This window comes from Mizuhopecten yessoensis, unplaced genomic scaffold (genome assembly GCF_002113885.1).
Source record: "Mizuhopecten yessoensis strain PY_sf001 unplaced genomic scaffold, ASM211388v2 scaffold11183, whole genome shotgun sequence".
Taxonomy (NCBI): domain Eukaryota; kingdom Metazoa; phylum Mollusca; class Bivalvia; order Pectinida; family Pectinidae; genus Mizuhopecten; species Mizuhopecten yessoensis.
The window spans coordinates 1184030-1205401 of NW_018408921.1; the positions used below are offsets into that span (position 1 = coordinate 1184030).

Genomic DNA, 21372 nt, shown 5'->3' on the forward strand with positions numbered 1-21372 from the left:
GATTAACTTCAAACTTCACAACAAGGTTAATTACCATGAAAGCTCGGACAAGTTTGATAACCGCCATTATCCGACCATTATTTGTTGAGTTATGCTCCTTTATGGACTTGTCGAAACAGTGTCCGCTCGATATCTCAAGTAATTATTAACAGATTAACTTCAAACTTCACAACAAGGTTAATTACCATGAAACCTCGGACAAATTCGATAACCGCCATTATCCGACCGTAATTATTGGAGTTATTCCCCTTGGTTTCATTAATGCGATGCATGTGTTCCATGATGTTGAATTGCACTCATTGATCTACCAGTTATGTTGAAGGATTTCTCTTTCAATATCAATTACTCACAAATACTTCATATATTTCAATCATACAAACTACTGCTCATTCAATGTGTGACGGGCGTATTATATACCGCTCGCGGTAACCTTGTTATATGTAGTTTGCCCTCGAACACCACAACCCTGGTTTTAACTCCCTGTCCCCACAAGTGAAGGTCACAGACACCATTTGTAACAGGAACGAGAGTAGTGTGATTCCACTAAGGATTGAACCTGCAATCACATACTTCCTAGTCAGATGATCTATTACTGAACTAAAGGGAAATTCCCTCTAGCTCAACGCTAGAAGGCCACCATAACCCTATATACATGTATGTACAATTAAAATCTGCCACACTGGAATCCAGTTGTTTGTCCGCCTGTCTGTGGAAACAATTTGTTTAGACAACTCAGCTCCTAAAGTACAGTTTTCAGCCAAATTACATGAAACTTCACTGAGGCAGTCCACTCTCTCTGAAGTTTTGCATTTGCATTGAAAACTTTAATCCGACCATTTCTATGGGAGTTACACACCTTTTAATGAAATCTAGCCAAAATTTGGTCTTGGGCATAATATCTACACGATTTCACCTGGAGAAATTAAATAACTAGATTTGGAATAAAAGTACACAGGTATGGCAGATTTTAATTGTACATATGATACAGTCGCCTTCATCTCCAACAGTGTTAGAGGTTTACACAGCGAGATACTTTTGACAGGCGCAGTCCGCAAAATCATATACAATAGAAAAAAGGCCAACCAACAGCCTCTTATGTTATAGGAGTACATCATTAGACAGTGGAGTGTCAATTAAGAACATAAGTAGGTCACTGTGACCTATATATGGTTTGACCTTGGACCTCAACATTTAAAAAATGTTGTCTAGGGTATATCTTCTATACTATTTCACCCAGAGTATTAAATCAGATTTGGCATGCAAGTGTTTCTTGGCTTGGGGATTGCGACGTACAAGAAGTATGTCACTGTGACCTTTATTCTAAGATAGATGTTCAAAGAAATCATCACTGGTTTGGGTCTGTGAATTCCCATGCAATACTTTGCCTTGTTTATTTAAAGATATTTTCAAAGAACTATTCCTGCAGTTCTAGGTTCAGATGTGGGGTTAAGTTTGCCATTTTAGCGTCAGTTCTAGTTATTAGCAGGGTCTTAAAGGTTACCTGGGGCCTGTTCGTTTATGCGGAACAACCGGTTTGTCTGTTTAAAAATTCAACAATTTCGGGTATATATCCTGGCGGTCCTGCAAATATTTATGCAGGCCTTGCAAGGCTTTGTCAAGGCTCGCCTGAAAGCAGCATCAGATTACTAGGTCTGACCTTAATTAATCCTGAGACACTCCATCTACATTTTACTAGACTTGCTCGAGTCAATGTACATAGATTGGAAAATTGGTGATAATCACAGAGACAGGAAGCCAGTCTAATTTGAGGAAACTGGACATATGAACATGATCGCTAAAATTTCATGTCAAATCACATGATCTTTAACAAAGAAATTATACACTATTCTAATAGTTCTAGAATGATCTATTCTAGAGAGAATATTGAGAAACATGATATTAACCAGAATGTGACATTAAGAATCATGACATTAAGCATAATTATCTACTGATCTTATGATTTCTTATTAATTTAAGTTAAATGTTGTATGAGGGAAAGAGCTGGGGTTTTATAGCATACATTTGTAATCGGTGTTTAACGAATGTTATAAATGTTAAAATACAGATGTTAATTTATCACCTATAGCTATGGCATGAAGTTAATGCTGTACTAGCTGATAAACAACATATGCATTGAAATATGGACTGCAACGTTCTTTCATTTCAAAATATTGTGATACATCATTATAAAAATTAAGGCAATACCCAACACTACAACCATTACTTTTATTACAGATGTAGCAAGATATTTTCCACAATGGCAGACCGTTTAGAGGAGGCAGAGATGCTTACCTGTACTCTCTGCCATGGACTGTGTGGGACCAACCACTCTCTGGAACACTGGATCCTGATGTCCACTGTTAGGAACGTACTCATAGAGTATATCCCAGACAGAGCAGAGGAATTTAAAAATTCTTCGAATGGCTTCATCTGTGACAGGTACAGTTTAGTATTGCTGTTAGTATTCAGTGATTTTATTAGCTCAGTTTTACTGCCGAATACAGGCTGTTTAAAGCTGAAAAGTGCCTTATTTTCCCAAAATGACCAAAAACTGAGGAATATTTTTCCAATTTCAATACAAATAATGATATATTTTCCCCGTTCATAAAGAAACAGGCTGTTGTACAGTTGAGGTAACAAAACCACTGGTATTTAATTAGTTCAAGTTGTAGAAAGATAACACAGTCTGTGAGCTTATGGAATGGGCTGGCATCTATATATCATGCATCCACTTAGAGAGTAGTTTTTCTGGAATTTATTTTATTGTCTGAATTGAGGGGTTTTTCTAGCTAGAATTTCAAGCCAAAACATACGCCAAACTATATTCGATCATTCCTCACTGTTTCAGGTGCTACAATGCCATGAACACTCTTGTGAAGAAAAAACAGGAAGTGACAGAAGCAGAAAATTATGTACAATTTTTGGCGATGTCAACACCAATAAAGGTCCCAACAGAAGAGAAGGAGTTGGGCACAGAAGCTGGTATCATCACATTGCCTGGGAAAATACCTAGTACTCCTGTCAACGCATTTCGACAGGAAAAAGGTAAATTAATTTGAGAAAAGAGGATTGACTTGAGCCATTTAACAGGCCATTTATTGGTTTGTGTTTTTGTGGTCTAGCCAGGGCCATATGAGGACAGCCAACAATAATATACAGCATTTATATAGCGCCTTATATAATTTGTAAAATTACTCTAAAGCGCTTTACAACATATGGATAGTAGTATTAGTTATAATTGTGAAACAAAATGGGCTTACAATCACCATTATACATTAATGAATTTAAATAAATAAAGTGTGATATTTACATGACGTCTGTGCAAATAGTCTAAAATGCAGAAGTGAGGAGGTGAGTTTTGATGTCCTTCTCAAATTTGGCCAGGATACATATTAGACTTTCTAATAGCAGATGGTAATCTGTTCCACAATGTGGCCGAAACCCTGTCAAAGCACCGGTTTCCATAGGTCACAGAACAAGATTTTGAGACACACAACAATGATTATGACTCTGACCATTAACTTGTACTTATAAGAAAAAACTGGATAGACAAGAGATGGAAGGGGGAGGCAGTGCTATTTGTTTTAAATGACCAGCAGACAAAAAACAATATTGACAGGGGGAAAATATAACAGTTTACTGTTTTCTCAAAGGAAAAAATATTCAGATTGCTGGGAAATTAGTAACTGGTCATAGTAATATTAGCTATTTTTTTCTCCAGTTCAAAATCAAGTCTTGGTAGATTCAATTTGAATAATACTGATGTATTTTCTTACAGGTACTGAGGTAGGAACCAAGGACCAAAGACCCTCAAACATCACTCAACAGTTTGTGACCCAGACAAGATCGGGAAGAAAATATGCCAAGAGAAAATTAGGAAATTCAAAAAATGACATACCAGAAAAAGCATCAAGAAAATTTGAAAATGATTCAAATTCAAAACAGTTGCTAGGGAGAGGCAGAGGGAGGCCAAAATCACTGCCTACTGGAACTTCAAAGATTGAAATTCAAAACATTGAAAGTTCCATAAAGAATGAAAGTGTTAGCCAACGACAAGGGAGAGGACGAGGAAGGCCAAGAAAATCTTCTGGAACTCAATCTTCTGAATCATCTAAAAATGTTGAGGCTGATGAAGGGGCAAAGCAAAAAAGGGGCAGAGGTAGGCCAAGGAAATTGTCTACAGGCAACCTGTCAACTGAAACATCAAAAAGTCAAGTAGTTTTAAGCAGAAGACAGGCAAAAGGAAACTCATCGACTGAACTTAAAAAAACAAATACATCCATATCAATAAAAGATGTGACATGTATCGGACAGCAGAAAAATCAAAGTGGAGACATACCAAAAGGAAGGACCACAGAAACATCTGTGGACAAACAGAGTGTATCAAAATCACTTAAGAAGATCGTTGTTATTGGAAGTTGTGGAGCTGGAACAGAGATACTTCAGAAATCCTGTGAAGGTGTTGATGGAACAGATATCATTGTTGGTGGTGGTGGTGGTGGTGGTGGTAAGAAGCAACCACCGATGCAAAGGGAAGCATCCACAAACACTGACCCCAATGAACTTGGGCTGGATTCTGACTCTGATGAAGAAGGGGAAATTACCTTTGACCAGTCTTATCATATTGGAAATCAAAAAGTATCAGAAAAAGAAAAGACAACAAATATCCTTGTTTCCTGCAGGAAGGACATTGACCAAATTTCTGAAAATGATGCAGATGATAAGGACGGTCGAACAGTCATGAGTACTTCTGATAAACTTGAGAGCAGAAAAGACAGATTTGCAGATGGTTATGATGATGATAATGAAGAATTTCTTGATGAGGATGAACATTTTGACAATGAGGATGATGAAGAAGCTACAACGTCTCCCAGACCTGGTTCTCGAACCAGACATGAAGATGGCGTTAAAAAGAAAACAAATGTGACCACACAAAGGATGACAACAAGAATTAGATCAGGAACCTTAGCCAAAAAAACTGTATTAATTAGCAGAAAATACGGTTCAAGAAAAGACAGAATCATAACTGGAGGACAATCCTTGTTAACAGGTAAAAAGGTTTTACTTGTACGCTCCAGCAAAGATCGGAACACCAACAGTAAACAAAAGAAAGTGGTGTTTCTGAAAGCTAGTGATGTAAAAGCTCAACAATTACAGGCCAAAGCAAAGGAAAGTAAAAGGCAGTCTGTCAAGGGAAGGAACATGAAGCTTCTTCATTTTAAAGGTACGGATGGAGACAAGTGTGTCATACCTCCTCCAAAAGTCAAACGGATTAGGAATAGAAGTAAGAAGGGCAAATCTAATGAAATAATTGTCAAGCCAGGGATATGGACTTGTAAAGAATGTAAGGAAGTGAAATACACAGAAAGTGAGATGCAGATCCACATTACAACGGAACACAAAATTAAAGATGCAGACCAAATTGAACAGTGTATGGCGAAAAGAGTTATTAAGTTTGTGACACAGAAAAATGTGAAGACGACCACTAAAATGGGTCTGCATGATTATTTCAAGACCAGGGAAGAAGTATCATATACTTGTACGATTTGTAATATGCAAATTAGTAGAGAAAACAATGCTGTAACGCACGTTCGTATGACACATGAAAAAACCAAAACAGATGCTCTCAACTACATCAAGAAAGACCTAAAATTGGTGGAATCGAACGAAGATTACTGGCTATCGAATAGTGATGTGAACAGGACAGGAAATGCAAAAAAAACGAAAAAGACTGACGAACAGATTCAAGGAGAGAGACTAAAACGGCGTAGGATGATGAGGTACGTAAAACAGCACTTCCTGACTAAAGTACAGAAATGGAAATGCAAAATTTGCGAGGTTGTCTACGTCTCGCATTCTGCTGTGAGGAGACACATTGTCAAGCAACACATTGTGGCTGACTGTGACATCAAAGCAAACATAATTCGTATCCTAGTAGATCGTGAGACAGAAACTATAACGAGGCCAGGGGATGAAAATGAAGATGCAAATGACAGAGAGGCTGGAGACATTGTGAGACCTACACAGGAAGAAGGATCAGACACCGTAAAATCCGTAGAGTCTTTGGGCTCAAAGAACTGTGAGGTCACAGGGATGGAGCTTTCAAAGAAGGGAGCTATTTCTGGCCGTGGGAGATTCAAACATGGACACAACAAACCCTGGAGGTGTGGATTGTGCCCCGTTTCCTACTTTCATAAGTGTGATGTTCACAGACATTTGATTCTAAAACATGGATTAGCACGCGAGGATGCCAAGTCCTATGTAATTCAAGAGAAATGGCAAGAAGAATTAAACAAAAAATTCTTTGCTACCAAAGTTGAGGTTTACACCATTAATGACGAAGACAAGGATGACATTGAGATTCCGACTGAGACGGAGGATGAAGAAGAATTAGACCCTTACAACGAAACACAAAAACTCTGGAAGTGTATCAAATGTGGGAAGAAAGTTCCTACTAAAAAGGCTGCATTACGGCATATGCGCTTCCCTCATGAGATTTATGGACCATGGGCAAGGTATCATGTACGACAAATTGCTCCTGAACAAGGGTCTAAGACACAGAAAATTGAGGACGAATTCCATCTAGATCGTGACCTGATTTGTGTACTTTGTGGGCGAGACTACATGAGCCAAGTGCAAGCCTCTCAACATATTAAGGATTGCCATCCTGATGTATCGGACACCATGGTTTCTGATGTACTTCTGAAAAAGTCTGACGGCTCAAAAATGATCGTGCTATCCCTTCCTGAAGAGATTACAAGAAGCTATCACATTGATTCCAAGGGAAGAATCAGGGAAGTTGATCCAGAAAAGGTACCAAGTTTAAAACAGAAAATCAGTGAGTGGGATAAAAAGACATTCAGCTTTTTTGATAACGAAAATGTAGAATCAGATGCAGAAATCATTGATGACGAACAAGAAATACCCTTGATTAATTCATCAGAGGAACTGAACATAACTCATGCCAATATCTATTTCCTGAACTGTGAAAATTACCGCCATGAGGAAGGAAATGCTATTTCACAGGACAAGAAACCGTGGGAATGTAACAGATGTCGGAAGGGGATGGCAAATAAACTGATTGGAGTTCAGCATGTGGCCCATGTGCATGACATCAATGGCCCATGGGCCCGGCACTTCTTACGCAAAAATGACGAATGGGAGGGGCTATCAGAGGGAACCATTCGTCCAGAGCGTGATTGGCTTTGTGTGTTTTGTGGGCGACACTACAAGACGATGGCAGAGGCGCGCAGACATGTCAAAGGATGGCACCCCGCACTTACGGAAACGATGCAAGAGAGCTTGGTGCTTCAGAAAAGTGGTGGGTGCAAAGGTATTATCCTAACTACAGGTGAAGATGAGAAGTTGACCTTTGTCATTGACAGTTTCGGAAGAATGAAAGAAGTGGATACAAAATTAACAGACTTTGAGGATTTTGGAAGGAGATACTCATTCAATTGTCGACAAGAAGATAGCGTTACAGACATGGATGAGGAGTTTGACCCTCAATTTGTCGATACAGATCCAAGTTACTTCAGGCACCTGGATCAAATAGGATGCACAGGATCGCCATCCAGTACAGCAAAAAAATCTCAGAAGATGGTCTCTTTGCTAAAATCTAAAATTGCTTTGAGTAACAAAGCTGGGGAACCAACATGTCAGGAAAATATAATGGACGTAGCGGCTGGTTCTCAATCAAATACAGACTCCTTAGATACTGAACATCCTGTGGCCACCTCAAGGGAACAGAAAATACATGTCTATAAGTGTTCAAATCCAATTTCTCAAAAGAAAGAATATGTCTGCAAGACCTGCCCTCTGGTGTTCAGTAACTATAAACACGCCTCATATCATAGACTCTATCATCGTCAAGCTGTAAGATGGCGTTGTCGAAGATGTGGTGAGGCGTTCTACTACATCAGTCACCTATCGGAGCACATCAACAAGGTACATGATAAAAGCATGCTAAGCATTGTTGTTGATATGGACGAAATACAGGACGACAAACCTTACCCCATTGTCGTGTCTGTAACGGACAGAAATCTAAAGGAGTCTGCTGCAGGAGAACAAGCTGCAAATGAAAATTTGTCAGAAAATAGAGTGACTGATAACAAAGCAGTTATGAACAATGACTCGACTATACCTTGTGCAGAAATTAAAGGGAAAGAAATGACAAGTGGAATGGAAGTGTTGGCACAGGCAGCTACATCTTCCACAGCCAACAAAATAGAAAACCAATTGCAAGTTATGTCAGAAAACCAAGTCATTGAAGGAGGTGCACGCATCGATGATGAAAGACATGAAACCGACCAAGAACAAGAGAAGAAAGGCCATATTGAGTTGACCGACTCTGATGGGCATGAAGAAGTAGGAGAGAGTGATACACTCGATTTTGAAAGTGGAAACTCAAATCGGAGTAAGACGAGGAAAGGAAAGATTTCATGTGAGGTATGTGGCCTGTTCGTACCGGTTGAAAAAATGCGGAGTCACATGACTCTATTTCATGGCGTCAAGGTATATCGATGTACAGAGTGTCACCAGGATTTCATCACACTGACAGATTTTCAAAGTCACTTATCAGATGCTCATGAGGGACAAGTTTACGATGACAAAAGAGTCCATCCTTGCATCATCTGTAACACTGTCTGGCGAAATAGACCCGACCTCCTCAGCCACCTGGACAGACACAAGTCTCATGGCTGTCGCTGTTCAATCTGCGGAACGGTATTTGACAATATGAACGGACTGAAGAGTCACATGTCCGTACACAGCTCTTCGTATTCAAAGGGCAACGATAGTCACGAGTGTTTAATTTGCGGGAGAAATATCGTCACTATGAAAAACTTTCTAAGGCATACACGAAACCATTATGATGAGCATCATAAAGTATTGCAATGTGAAATCTGCAAGAAGTTTTTGAAAACCAGGTCATGTTTGGCTGATCATATGAAAAATCACAACCAGGAAGAAATGCTTTGTCCATATTGCGCAAAGCAATTCACCTCTCGGATCAACTACAATAGACATATAAAATATCATGAAAATCCGGAACTGTTTTCATGTAAACAGTGTGGCCTACAGTTAAGTACCCTGACTGGATTACGGCGCCATCAAAAGTTCCATCATACAGCTGGACAGGGCAAAACTGTATGTCACATTTGCGGAAAAAGCCTGCGGCATCTAAAGTGGCACCTCCGGAACGCACACAGTGATGAAAATCGGAAATCAAAACGGCCACCGAAGAAAAGTCGTAAGTGTGACTTTTGTGGCAAGGTTTTCAAGCTTCCTCACATGATGGAGAGACACAGGGTTGTACACACAGGAGAGAAACCATTTCAGTGCGAGTACTGTAACAAAACGTTTAGCTTTAGAACGTCGTACAAGGCGCATCTCAACACCCACCCTGAACATAAACCACACAAGTGTACCGTGTGTGGGATACAGTTCCAGTTGGAGAAGGACTTCATAAATCATCGAGCTAACTGTCGAAACGGGAAGGATGAAAAGGAGTTCCCGTTTCAGTGTGACGTCTGCCAACGCGTGTTTAGGTCAACAAGGTCACTAAGGACACACTTGGATAGGAAACACCAAACGGAGAAACACAACAAGCTCCCAGGAAGTATGCGCCATTACTGTCAAATATGTCAGAAAGGCTTTTTCTACAAGGACACCCTTAACAGGCATATGTATTCGGCCCATAGAGATAGAAATGATGAGAGCGTTGCAGATGATAACGTTATTATTGAGGAGACCAATGCGCCACATGGCGATAACGAGAATATTCCGCATTCCATGTATAAATGTGACATTTGTGGAGAAGTGTTTAATCTACTACAGCAGCTCAATGAACATGTGGACACACACCAGTCCAACCCTGTGGGAGGTATAAACATCAAAGTATTTACGAATGAACAAGACGCGGTCGATGACAACGACCTGGAAGGTTCAAGTGTCATTACCCTAGAACATGAGCAGGCAGCACAGCTTCTCAGTCACCTACAACTTCAAATGGGGGAGGGAGAGGAATTTGTGAATGTCATCATTCCTATGACAAAGTAATATTTACAATATTAGATGCATAGTCGGCATTGGAAGGTATACAATTCAGCTTCGATAAATTCATTTTTTTTACAAAATATGGACAATGTTTTTCCTTCCTGGAAATAATTATAACAGCAATAAGCATCAACTTTTGTTATTAATTTTACTAAAACCAAACCAGGGTGTACAATTTATATAATTGGAGTCACAGGGAACTGATAAATTGTTACAGCTATATTTGGAGTCCAGAGTAGTTTTACACATTTTGGGAGTTGATCTAAAGTGTAAGCCCCTAAAACAAGCAAAATTACTCCGAGGACACCTTGGTTTAGGCCCAGATATAGCTGTAAAAAACTATCAGGTCCCTGTGATTTGAATAACTGTGTTTATGATTAAACAACAGTTTTCATAATGTTTCAGTATGTTAATATCACTAACTGTAAAATCAAAATTCACAGTGAAGGCAACATTATAGTGGTGTTTTCCTTTGACCTATTATTCACAGTTTATTGGTTCATTATTGTTTCCTGATTTAATGTGTTCACCTTGCCACATAAAAAACAAATGTGAAAATCACACTGTTGTAAATAATTATGCAATTTGTTAAGACTTCAAACATCAAAGTGCATTAATTGTTTAAAAAACAATTAGCATTGTACTTTTTATCTTGGGGCATTTCTTATATACTACAATGTACCTTGTATGTCACACTGAATTCCCAAACTTGTATGTAATATTGAAATATCTTGCCTTAATATAATTTTTAATTCATATTGTTGACCCAAGTAGTCTTGGGCTGAAACCCATCTCATGTACACTGGAGTCCACATACATAGTGACCTGGGTACTGTATGGGATAATCTTCTTTTCCTCTTTCATAAGTCAAACCCACTAAAGTAAAATTCCCTATTACCTGCAGACAGTATTGACTAGATGGTTCACTAACACTGTGTCAATAGATATAATCCATGAAAAAAACTCATCTTCAAGTCTAGTTGTATACGATATATTGCTTGTAAAAGCAAGGTTTAAAGAAAATCATGCTCAGAACCCAGGTCTCTACATAAGGCCAAAGGTTACCAAGGTTTTCCGGGGCTACAGCTGATTTAGTTATGGATACCCATATATACCACTGCCAGAAACTGTGGCACAACATTGGGAACGTTTTTTTCGGGCTATGACTACAGCTTTGATAAATAATTTCCGAAAAAAGAGGTAACCAGACCTTGTTGGACTTTGTTGGGGGAAAATTCATTAATTTCTGAGTGAAAAATTTCAGCCGGACTAGATTGGGATTCGAACCCTAGACTACAGATTGTTATATTATTGCTCTAACCTATAGAGCTACCACCTGGACAGCGACAGTGTCCAGGCTCATCTGTGCTACAATTATTTCTAAAACCAAATTAAGGGGAGGTCACTGTATATAATATAAAAACACAGTGTAGTGGGATGAGGATCCTTAAAAGAGAATTCTGGGCTGTTGTTTACAGATTGTGCATGTATACTCTAGGGACTTGTAATTCAAGGTCATTAGAACAGCAAATATCATGTTTATCCCCATCTTTGCTAGACAAGTGTTTGCTTAGTATTCTCTATAGTGTATACGAAGCGAACACTTGCCTAGAAAAGATGGTTTATCCCTCGCAAAACCTCAACATGACACTTGAAAATTTAGTATGGTTGTTTGCTTACATAACTGGGTCAAGTTTTTGAAAAGGTGATAAGGTTGATCACTGTTTAACAACATTTTTAAGTCTCTAATAATTGGGTCAGTAGACACTGTAAAAACTTGTAATATTTTGCATGTAATTTTACTCTTCTGAAATATTTGTTATCTGGAAAATTTAACTGTTATTGCTTGTGTATATAAACAGTAAAAATATAATTTACACTAATCACTCACATTAAGCTAATCAACGTCTGAACAACTGGGCCGTGGTATATAACACATGTATTTCCAGCGTGATACAACTAGTTTTGAGGCCTGTAGAATAACTGTTGCTGGTGTTGAATAATTATTGAACCTTATCCCATACTTTGGCTATAGGTCCAATAGCGTAAATTCTTATATAAATATGTATGTTATGTTTGTTTTCCAAGTGAATTTGTTCATTGCGCTGTTGTTCATTTCAGACATGTTTCTATATTACAAAACTGTACATGTATATAAAGATATTTAATGCTTTTAAATGATTATCATTTGTAACTTTGGTGATTAAAAATCGTGATTTATGTAATATAGTACTGGCTGTTCTTTGTCATTGTCATAAAGAGGATGTGTGTATGTCTTAAGCTTCTCTAAACGATTTTAGTGGTGAAAATGTGACATGATGGCCTTCCTCCTTACAGTGTGGGGCTTCAGTGCCCAATTTAAGGTGTCTGACCGTCTAGGATCACTATAGCTAGCCCCTCACCACTGGGTCGGGGGTCAAGGAGTATGTGGGGCCAGTGGTACTCGCTACAGGTCATTGTTTTTTCTTCAGGTACTCTGGTTTTCCTCCACCATTAAAACTTGGTGGTCCTTAAATGACCATAGCTGTTAATAAGACGTAAAGCACAAACAAACCAAGTTTGACTTACACCAGTAGATGAAACTTACTTTCCTCAAATTCACTGTGATAAAAGTCAAAATGTCATAGGAATATATAGAGAAACCTGTATTCTTGTAAATAATAATCCAAGCTTTAATAATTGTTATATTACCAGGTTGTTGTAGTCTACACTCATTATTGGATTTATCAAGAATTAAGAAATATGTTTTTTAGTACACTTCTTTTTACAATGTATTCTTAAGTGGCTTAATTTATCCATGAATTATTATATTGTATGTCATTGAGGAAAGTCCTTAAAGTTTTGATATGGAATTATCATTAATAGTATTTTCACCATCTTGGCTTGTCAAGGGTTATAATCTGGTATGATTCAGTCTACCTACGTTGTGGCTACAGATTGGATAGTACCAGATCTTATCCCTTGGCTAGCAAAGATGTATTTTCACCAAATATTAAGGAAAGGGAACAAGTTCACACCCTGTCTGTCTGTCTTTCTATACTTTCGTTCTGAAAATTATCTTGAAATCCAAAAGAGGAATCTTTCTAAAATTTGACATGGTGATACAGTGTGATATATAGATATGGAATAGGGGTTTAAAAATGTCTAAGGTCAAGGTCACTTTAAATAGAAATAGCCGGGGTAGGGTCCTTATCTCATAATCAAAAAAAAGGGGGGTGGNTCTCTGAATCCAAAAGACTAATATTTTAGAAATTTGACAAAATGAGTCGCTATAATATGTAGATGTACAATAACGGATAAAACAATTTCGAAGGTTACAGTAAAGGTCACCGTTACAATTTCGAAGATTACGGTAAAGGTCACCGTTACGGAAAATAGACCGGGAGGTTATGGTCCTTATCTTGGAATTCAAAAGACATAGTGATCCACTGTGGTATCACAGAATTAGATTATCTAAGTCCGTGGTGGTATGCAGATGTGCAATAGGGGTGTAAAACACTTCTGAGATCAAGGTCACTGTTACTACATATAGGCTATGGATAGGGATTGAAAAAAAGCTAAGGTCAAGATTGTTGTTTCTAAAATAGAACATAGGGTAAAGGGTACGGTCAGGCACATTGGGCCCTAGCTGACCTTCCGGTGTTCTAGTTAAACATATCTAAATGCAGAATTTCGTTAAATAAATCTTCCATCAGATTAAACTACTTCTTCATTGGTGAATATAAATATTTAACTGTTTTCACGATAGCACTCTTCCTAGAATATGTCATTTTCAGTTAGCACTCAATTTGCCTATGAATGCAAAGAGAGGTGTTCTGTATCTAGAAACCCTTTTTTGCGCTATCAGGAGCCTATCTAGTAACAGAATAATATTTTATGTCGTCATTGATTGTCAATATAATTTACGTATAATTGTGCCCAGCAAAAAAATCATGTCAAAAATATCACATTTAAGAACATTATTTATATGATGTACTGCGTTATGAAACTCATGTAAGATCCTATATATACAAACATCAACAAGTTACTGAAATAAAAGAAAGTACTGGATAGCGTCTAACAACTAGAACTGGAGAAACTCTACTATACTCTGGAAGAAATGATGGGCAACACCATGAAGGAGTAGCGATTATTCTAAAGAAAGGAATGGTAAAATCACTGATGGAATGGAAGCCAATTAACAGTAGGCTAATTATGGCAAGGTTTATTCATTTTTCGTTGCTGCCCTACACGCCACTGGGCGTACAGGGCAGTAAGTAAGTACTGGATAGCGTCAGTGGCCGTTGTAGGGCTCGATCGGATATATTTCTATTGACAGTCAATTAATTCATTGATGTCAGTTTAACCAACCTTATCATTTTTGACGTTATATATATACCGCATATTCCATATCATTTATTCGTTATCTCTTTTATTATTTTAACCCCCTTTTATCATTAATTTTAATATCTACACATACAATGCGAATACTTTTAAAAATGAACCATTTTTATCTGATTTTATCTTCGCGATTCACATGTTTGTTAAAATAAGATAAATAAATAAATAAATAAATCAGCATGGCCCTAAATGACCACAGCCGTCGATGGGCCGTTAAACATAAACAAACAAACAAATAATTCATGGCGAAGGAACCACTTGACTGTTACCAGTACATGCACGGCTATTTTGTGATACTAAGTGAAGAAATGAACCTGTAGTGAGATCGATAGAAAAGGCACTCGCATGAGCATCCACAGGGGAACAGTCCGTCGGATGGGACTATAAATGGTGGCCCGTGTGAGAACTGTCCAATCTCGCACGGAAAAAATCCCTCTGGGTTTTTCGAAAAAGGGTAGGCGCGTAAACGCCGACACAGAGGATAGTGAAAGCTTTGTTCAAATTTGAGGCCGTTAGAACTAGGGTATCTTTATTAAGACATTTAGAAGGACTTCCAAATAAGCCAAATTCATCTTGTGTGGCTGGCGGCGGCACAGTACCTCACTTCCGGTCCAAACTTGGAGAATTAAGGCATTATTAGACATAGGAGCCGTCTTACACAAACTAGACTTATACAGTTAATATATATAGGATAGACGGCTCCTTCTCTAACCTATCCCCCTCCTCTACTCGTTACGCCATACTTTATTCCCTTCTACTCATTTTCCTTTCTGCTCTTCGTCTGCTGGATAACCGAACTACTCGGTAGTGAAGCGGACGTAAAACCCACTAATCAATTAATCAAGCATCCACAGGGACCTGATAATGTGTTAGAATTTCGGTCTGTTTGGACCTGAACATGTTACAGCTATATTTTGACCTAAACTAAAAGGTGTTCATAGTTTACAAGTTTTATGGGCTTTGATAAAATGACACTGACTGACTGCAGTGAGTTAAGACCCAACTATAGCTGTAGCAAATTCTCATAACCCTTTTACGGGTCTAGATTTAAAAACTGCCAACCTCATGGTCACCATTTGATTTAGGTGGCATTTTTTAACCGAAAGTTGATCTAAACCCCTAAAACATCTATTTATGTCCAAAAATAGATAAACTGTAACAAATTTCAAAGACCCTGCGACAGCATTTATCAGAAAATTACATCCCTTTGAGGTAATTAAGTGTCCCACAACGTGTCTACTATATACAGGCACTAGTTATTTTCATTTTATTAACAACGGCAATATTAATTTGCAGACCGTTTAATTGTATAATAACTTTTTTGCAATCATCTCGGTAATGTTTCAGAAAAGTTTATGATAAAAGCCTGCTGCTCTATGAACTATGAACTATGAGATCCGGGGATCGCACCCCCATAGTGCAGATGATATCTTTATAATCTTTTGATTTTTTTTAGAAATTATAAACATATTTCATTCGCATTTTAACTCTTCGCGAAAAAAAATGAGTGTGCAAGTCAGAAAAAAAGTAGAACACATTTGAGCTGTTCTTCCTTGGAAATTTAACACAGCCAGATCACAGGAAATCTACCCATAAGGATTCATGACCCTTTTGCAGGCAAAACTACGAAAGCCGGTTAGTACCACACGAAAAGGTACCACACGAAAAGGGTAGGCCTACATGCACAAGTATTATCCCGTTAAAAATATTACGAGATAAGTTATCTCTTTATTTCGAGTTACGTTCTCTCTTTAATACGACTTCAGTTAACTAGGTATTATCATAACAGTCTGAAGCTAAGATGAAAACTCCTCACTGGTTTGTATTGATCAATACTTTCAAATCTCTTTAATTGGCACCATTTAAACACCTGTGGTGATATCAGCTAGTGAGTTTGTGGTGGCATTAGCAAGCGACTTTGTGGTGGCATAACGCAAGGGAGTTGTGGTGGCATTTGCAAGCGACTTTGTGGGGGCATCGGCAAGCGAGTTTGTAGTCGAAGAATACAATCTACATTGGATGACATTGTCATTGTTTGTTTGTTTGTTTGTTTGATTTTGTTTAACGTCCTATTAACAGCTAAGGTCATTGATGGCGAAGACAGGACTTATACCTACACGAGAAAGAAAAAACAACACAACTACACATAGACGATCTTTTAAGGATAGGGGTAACCGCTAGTCGGGCCGGAACTGATGACTTCATGCATAGTGTGTGTTCTGGGACCAAATATTTGGCAGAAGATCCTAACTACAATACAAGCACTACCCATACATGTGATTTTATCATCACAGTGTACGCGGGAAACAAAAACATCGGCTGAGTAAGATGATGTCGTAGATATATGGTTTCCATGAGCTCAAAGGCTTTTGGCTTTTTAAATGCATATTTATCAATCTACGTGTTTTCTACTATTATACGTATCCGCTATGAGTGCCATGGTCCATTGATTAGGTGACGTTATACGTGGATAACCACTGACCCTCCCTTGAGTATCACTGTTCCATTCAGTCACCAGCGTACACTTAAATTATTTCAGCTAAAATCTTCATTCTGATAAAGAAAGAAATACTTTTAAAAGTGGTAAATATAAGTACTGAACAGCATTTAGTTGGCATTCATAGTCAATATGAATACCAACTGGAACGTGACAAAGGTGGGGTTCTTGCCTATGTTAAAATTCCCATAGACCCTGCCCGCGCACGGATTTTCATGAATCTTTATTAGTACTTTAATTATTCCATGACTGAACAGAAGCAATAACTTTTATTCAAAATCATGCAAAAAGAAAAGCCTCACATGGCCTAGCTGACATGCATTTGTCAAATGAATGCACGTTACTTCCTTTTGAAGCTCGTTAACACTTCTCTTACCGTATTCCATGAAAAATGCTTATTTTGGTTACAGACATGCTAGCAGTTAAAACAGCAAATAGTCCGAATTCTTCTGACGTTTTATCGACAATTTTCATATCGGTCTGTCGTTAATCGACGACAGACCGATATGAAAAAAGTTGATAAAACGTCAGAATAATTCGGACTAATCAGCAAACAACTAACTTCTTATTAGACATGTTTACAAGATAGTTTTGATGAAGTTTGCTTTAAAGCATTTCCCAGAAAGTATAACGTGCACACATTCCAACAGTCTTTGATAGGACCTGTGGATCATACTTATTGAGGATGATGATGTAAGATGATGATATATGATGATTATGATGATGGTGATGATGATAATTCATTGTAGAGGATATGCTGATATGTTGTTGATGATGATGTAAGATGATGGTAAATGATGATGATATATTGAATGTGTATAGATGATATATTGAATGTGTATAGATGATATATTGAATGTGTATAGATGATATATTGAATGTGTATAGATAACGATACTGATTGTGGATGATGATGATGATGACTGATTTTGATAGTTTAATACACTGTGCACTCTTGATGATGATAATGATGTCAATGCTACATACAAGATGATGGTATATGACGATGATTATGATGGTGGCAATATTTCGTTGTTGACGATGATGATGATGACGATGATGATGGTGATGATGTAAGAAGATGGCGCATGATGATGATAACGATGACACTATTGATGATGATGATGATGATGATGATGATGAAAATTACCAAAAACAATACTGGGTTATATAATTGAGCCGCCGGCTGGGATTTGGGTCCTGAACTTCTAGCTAATGAAAAGGGAGAAAAACGGGAATTCCGACAGACGTCATATTTCTACTCTTTTCTGTTTCGCGCGAAACGGAAATCTCACTTGCTTTACAAAAATGTACAATATAACTTGTATTATTCCCAAAACATATACATATAATGTAACTACTGAAACTAGAAAGCTATCTCTTAATTATTCAAACAATATCATACACTTTAGATATCAATAATTAATCAAATTGACTTAAATATCCAAGCGACAGGGATTTCCCGTTTTCTGGAGCGCACACTTCCGGTAGATTGTTTACATTCGCTACGGAAGATGACAGACACGGTGGCTGCGTTTAAACTTGTGACATGTAGCAGCCTATCTTCCACCCAATTTATATGAATTTATGTGATAGTGTGATAGCTGCAGAGCTAGACGATCTGTTCAGTCACTTCTTTCCCGTTTCTTCGGCTAGTAATCGTGCTAAATGTTGGCCAGGTTCTGGCGTGTGGGACAAGGGGGTGCAGGCTAACTTGCACGTCTACATTTATACAATGTGACTTGCAGTTTCAAAACACAAATAAGTCAATCGACTAGTCATGTTTTCTGTACTTTAATAATATCAATGTGCATTATCTCGAGAATGTAAGGGTGCATTTTTAATGCAGTTCTTCGGATGCATGAGAACACTTAGTACTAATATTAATACCCGGCCTCCTCTGCCCCGATTAAAAAAATGTTGTCGTCAGAAAGCTACGTTATCGCAGCTAGGGAACACTCAGAAGAAAGAAAAACATGCTGTTAAATATGAGGTATGTAAACATTAAGAAAAATATGTGTATTTTTTATTGTATAATGAGATAAATGACCAAATGCTTTAAATGAATAGAAAGCGTCTGCAAGTGACAACAAGTGTCGCCAGACAAAATCTATAAAAAATACCGAATAAAGTAAGCGACATCAGAAGATTTGTTGTTAATATGACTATAATACACCTTTATATCAAATTTCAATTTGATATTTGAAAAATTGACCGAGTTATGATGAATTGAATTTTACGGCGTGGCACGTGCGTGTAATAACCTGTACAGTTAAGAAAACGTCACTAGACAATATCTTTAAAAACTCTTACTAAAGTAAGTGACATCAGAGGATATGTTATGAACAAGACTTTTATTGATATATACTCCAAATTTTAGCTAGATATATGAAAAAACGACCGAGTTATGGTGAATTTATTTTTTACGATTGGCGGCGTGGCACACGTGTGCGAATTGAACGCCGCAGATCGTGAAGCGTCTTCAGACTTTACCTCTAAGATTAACCTATAAAGTAAGCAACATCAGAAAATATATTTTTCATATGACTATGAACACCTATGTGCCAAACTTCAGGTCGATATTTGAAAAAATGACATAGAAATGACGAATTGAATGTTTACGATTGGCGGCGTTGCACATGTGCATAAAGAAATTTACAGATCGTGAAGCGTCTTCAAACTATATCCCTAAAATTAATCTAAAAAAGTAAGCAACATCAGACGATATGTTATTCATATGACTATAACACACTTTTATACCAAATTTCAGTTTGATATTTGAAAACATTGACCGAGTTATCGTGAGATAAATTTTACGATGTACATGTAAGAGTATGAAAATTTACAGCGTATCACACATGTGTGCACACATATATAAGGACTTCGCATAGCTGAACACGGCCACCCCGGATTATATTGCATTTTTTTGTTTTATTGTTTGTTGTTTTCCTCGTCAGAGTGGAGGATTTTATTTCAGTTCCACGGATGATTTTTTTTTCAGTTCCATTCTTTGTAGAAGTTACCAGACCGCTACGGACTCTTGTCCGTAATATATGTTCGTGTGACTATATATATGTAATGTGTTTGAAAACATATAAATACTGCGTTTTTATTTGTAGACTTATAAATAAAAATAAGATAAAAAATAACTTTTAATTAAGCTTAATGCTTAATACCGTCGGTATTTTCATATTTTTAGCGATTCCTGCGGTATTGTTGACATATCATTCGTAGAAGTAAAAACAAAAGTCGGTTTTCTGGCACACATGTTTTGGGAACTTTTAACTTTTAGAGCTTTATCAAATGTTGACAATTCCCGCTTGAAATTTTGCGCGTGCGCGGCTAGTTCATAGTCACCGGTACCAACGACCATAAAAAGTATTGCGATTGTTGCATGCTCAAAAAGCTCGGGAACTCATTTTTCTACGTACACCATCCACGAACTTAGACTTAATCTAAATACGTGGTACATAATAGTATTGAGACTGATGAATAGTATAAAGTACATAAACCCTGAATTCGATCGGGAACTTCATCAGTTTGAAACTTGAGCATGTGATTCATTGATTTGCAATTGTTGTTTTTCAATCTTTTTTGTAAAACATCCTTGCGCTTGATCGTTGGTAAAGTCTTTTCTGACCAATATGTCTCTATACGTGTTCTATACGACTCATCAATCTTTAGCGAGATAGTAATGGATTTTATATCAAATATCAATTCAGCAAACTTTTCTTTTGTTATTTTGGCATAGATTATGCATAAACTGAACTTTTTAGGGGCACCATCTTGTTAAATATAAAGTAATATAGAGATATCATTGTTTACGTAAATGATTATATCATCACATGCACAACAGCATGTCAGTGAAACAATGTTTATACAGCAGTATGGTCCGGGCTGGTCGTATTCAGCTATACGGTCGAAGTCCTACGTACATGTAGACATATGTGACACGCCGAGAGCTTCATACGTGTACTCATACAACTTAAATACCCCACGATAACTCGGTAATTTAGCCCCCTGAAATCCATCGTTTCTGATTGTACAATGTTGTTTTTCACGTCCAATAAATGTGTTGAGAATGCATTTTTTTTATAAAACTGTTTTACTTCACAATATAGCTTTATATTTTATATATTGTGCTGCATAGATGATCAGCAAACCTTGTGTGTACCAGGTATATATAAATTGGTTTTTTATGCATATGCTTTCTGTTGATATGTATATTAAATGTTCATTTTAGGGGAACTAAAGGAGAAACCTGCACTTGGCGGGGAGGAGACTGATGTGAGACCAGTTATGATAGGCAAAGCCATTCCTGAAGGTTTTCTAGAAAGTGGTGATAAAGGCCAGGGACCTTCTCTGCCTACACTAGATGTAATTAAGCTCATATTGGTGATCTATCCAAACAAAGGAATGATGACATACTGTGTTTAAAA

The 21372-nt window shown here is 37.5% G+C and overlaps 1 protein-coding gene across 1 annotated transcript in view; it reads left to right on the forward strand.

The window, feature by feature from the left end:
• The window catches only part of LOC110440464, a 14547-nt gene extending 2280 nt beyond the window's left edge, over positions 1-12267 (forward strand). Inside the window, exons 2-4 of the mRNA XM_021483566.1 lie at positions 2236-2439; positions 2849-3045; positions 3779-12267. Of these exons, the coding sequence (XP_021339241.1) occupies positions 2258-2439; positions 2849-3045; positions 3779-10059 (6660 nt within the window). The 5' untranslated portion in view covers positions 2236-2257 and the 3' untranslated portion in view covers positions 10060-12267. The remainder of the gene's footprint in view (positions 1-2235; positions 2440-2848; positions 3046-3778) is intronic.
• The last annotated feature ends 9105 nt before the right edge of the window (positions 12268-21372 follow it).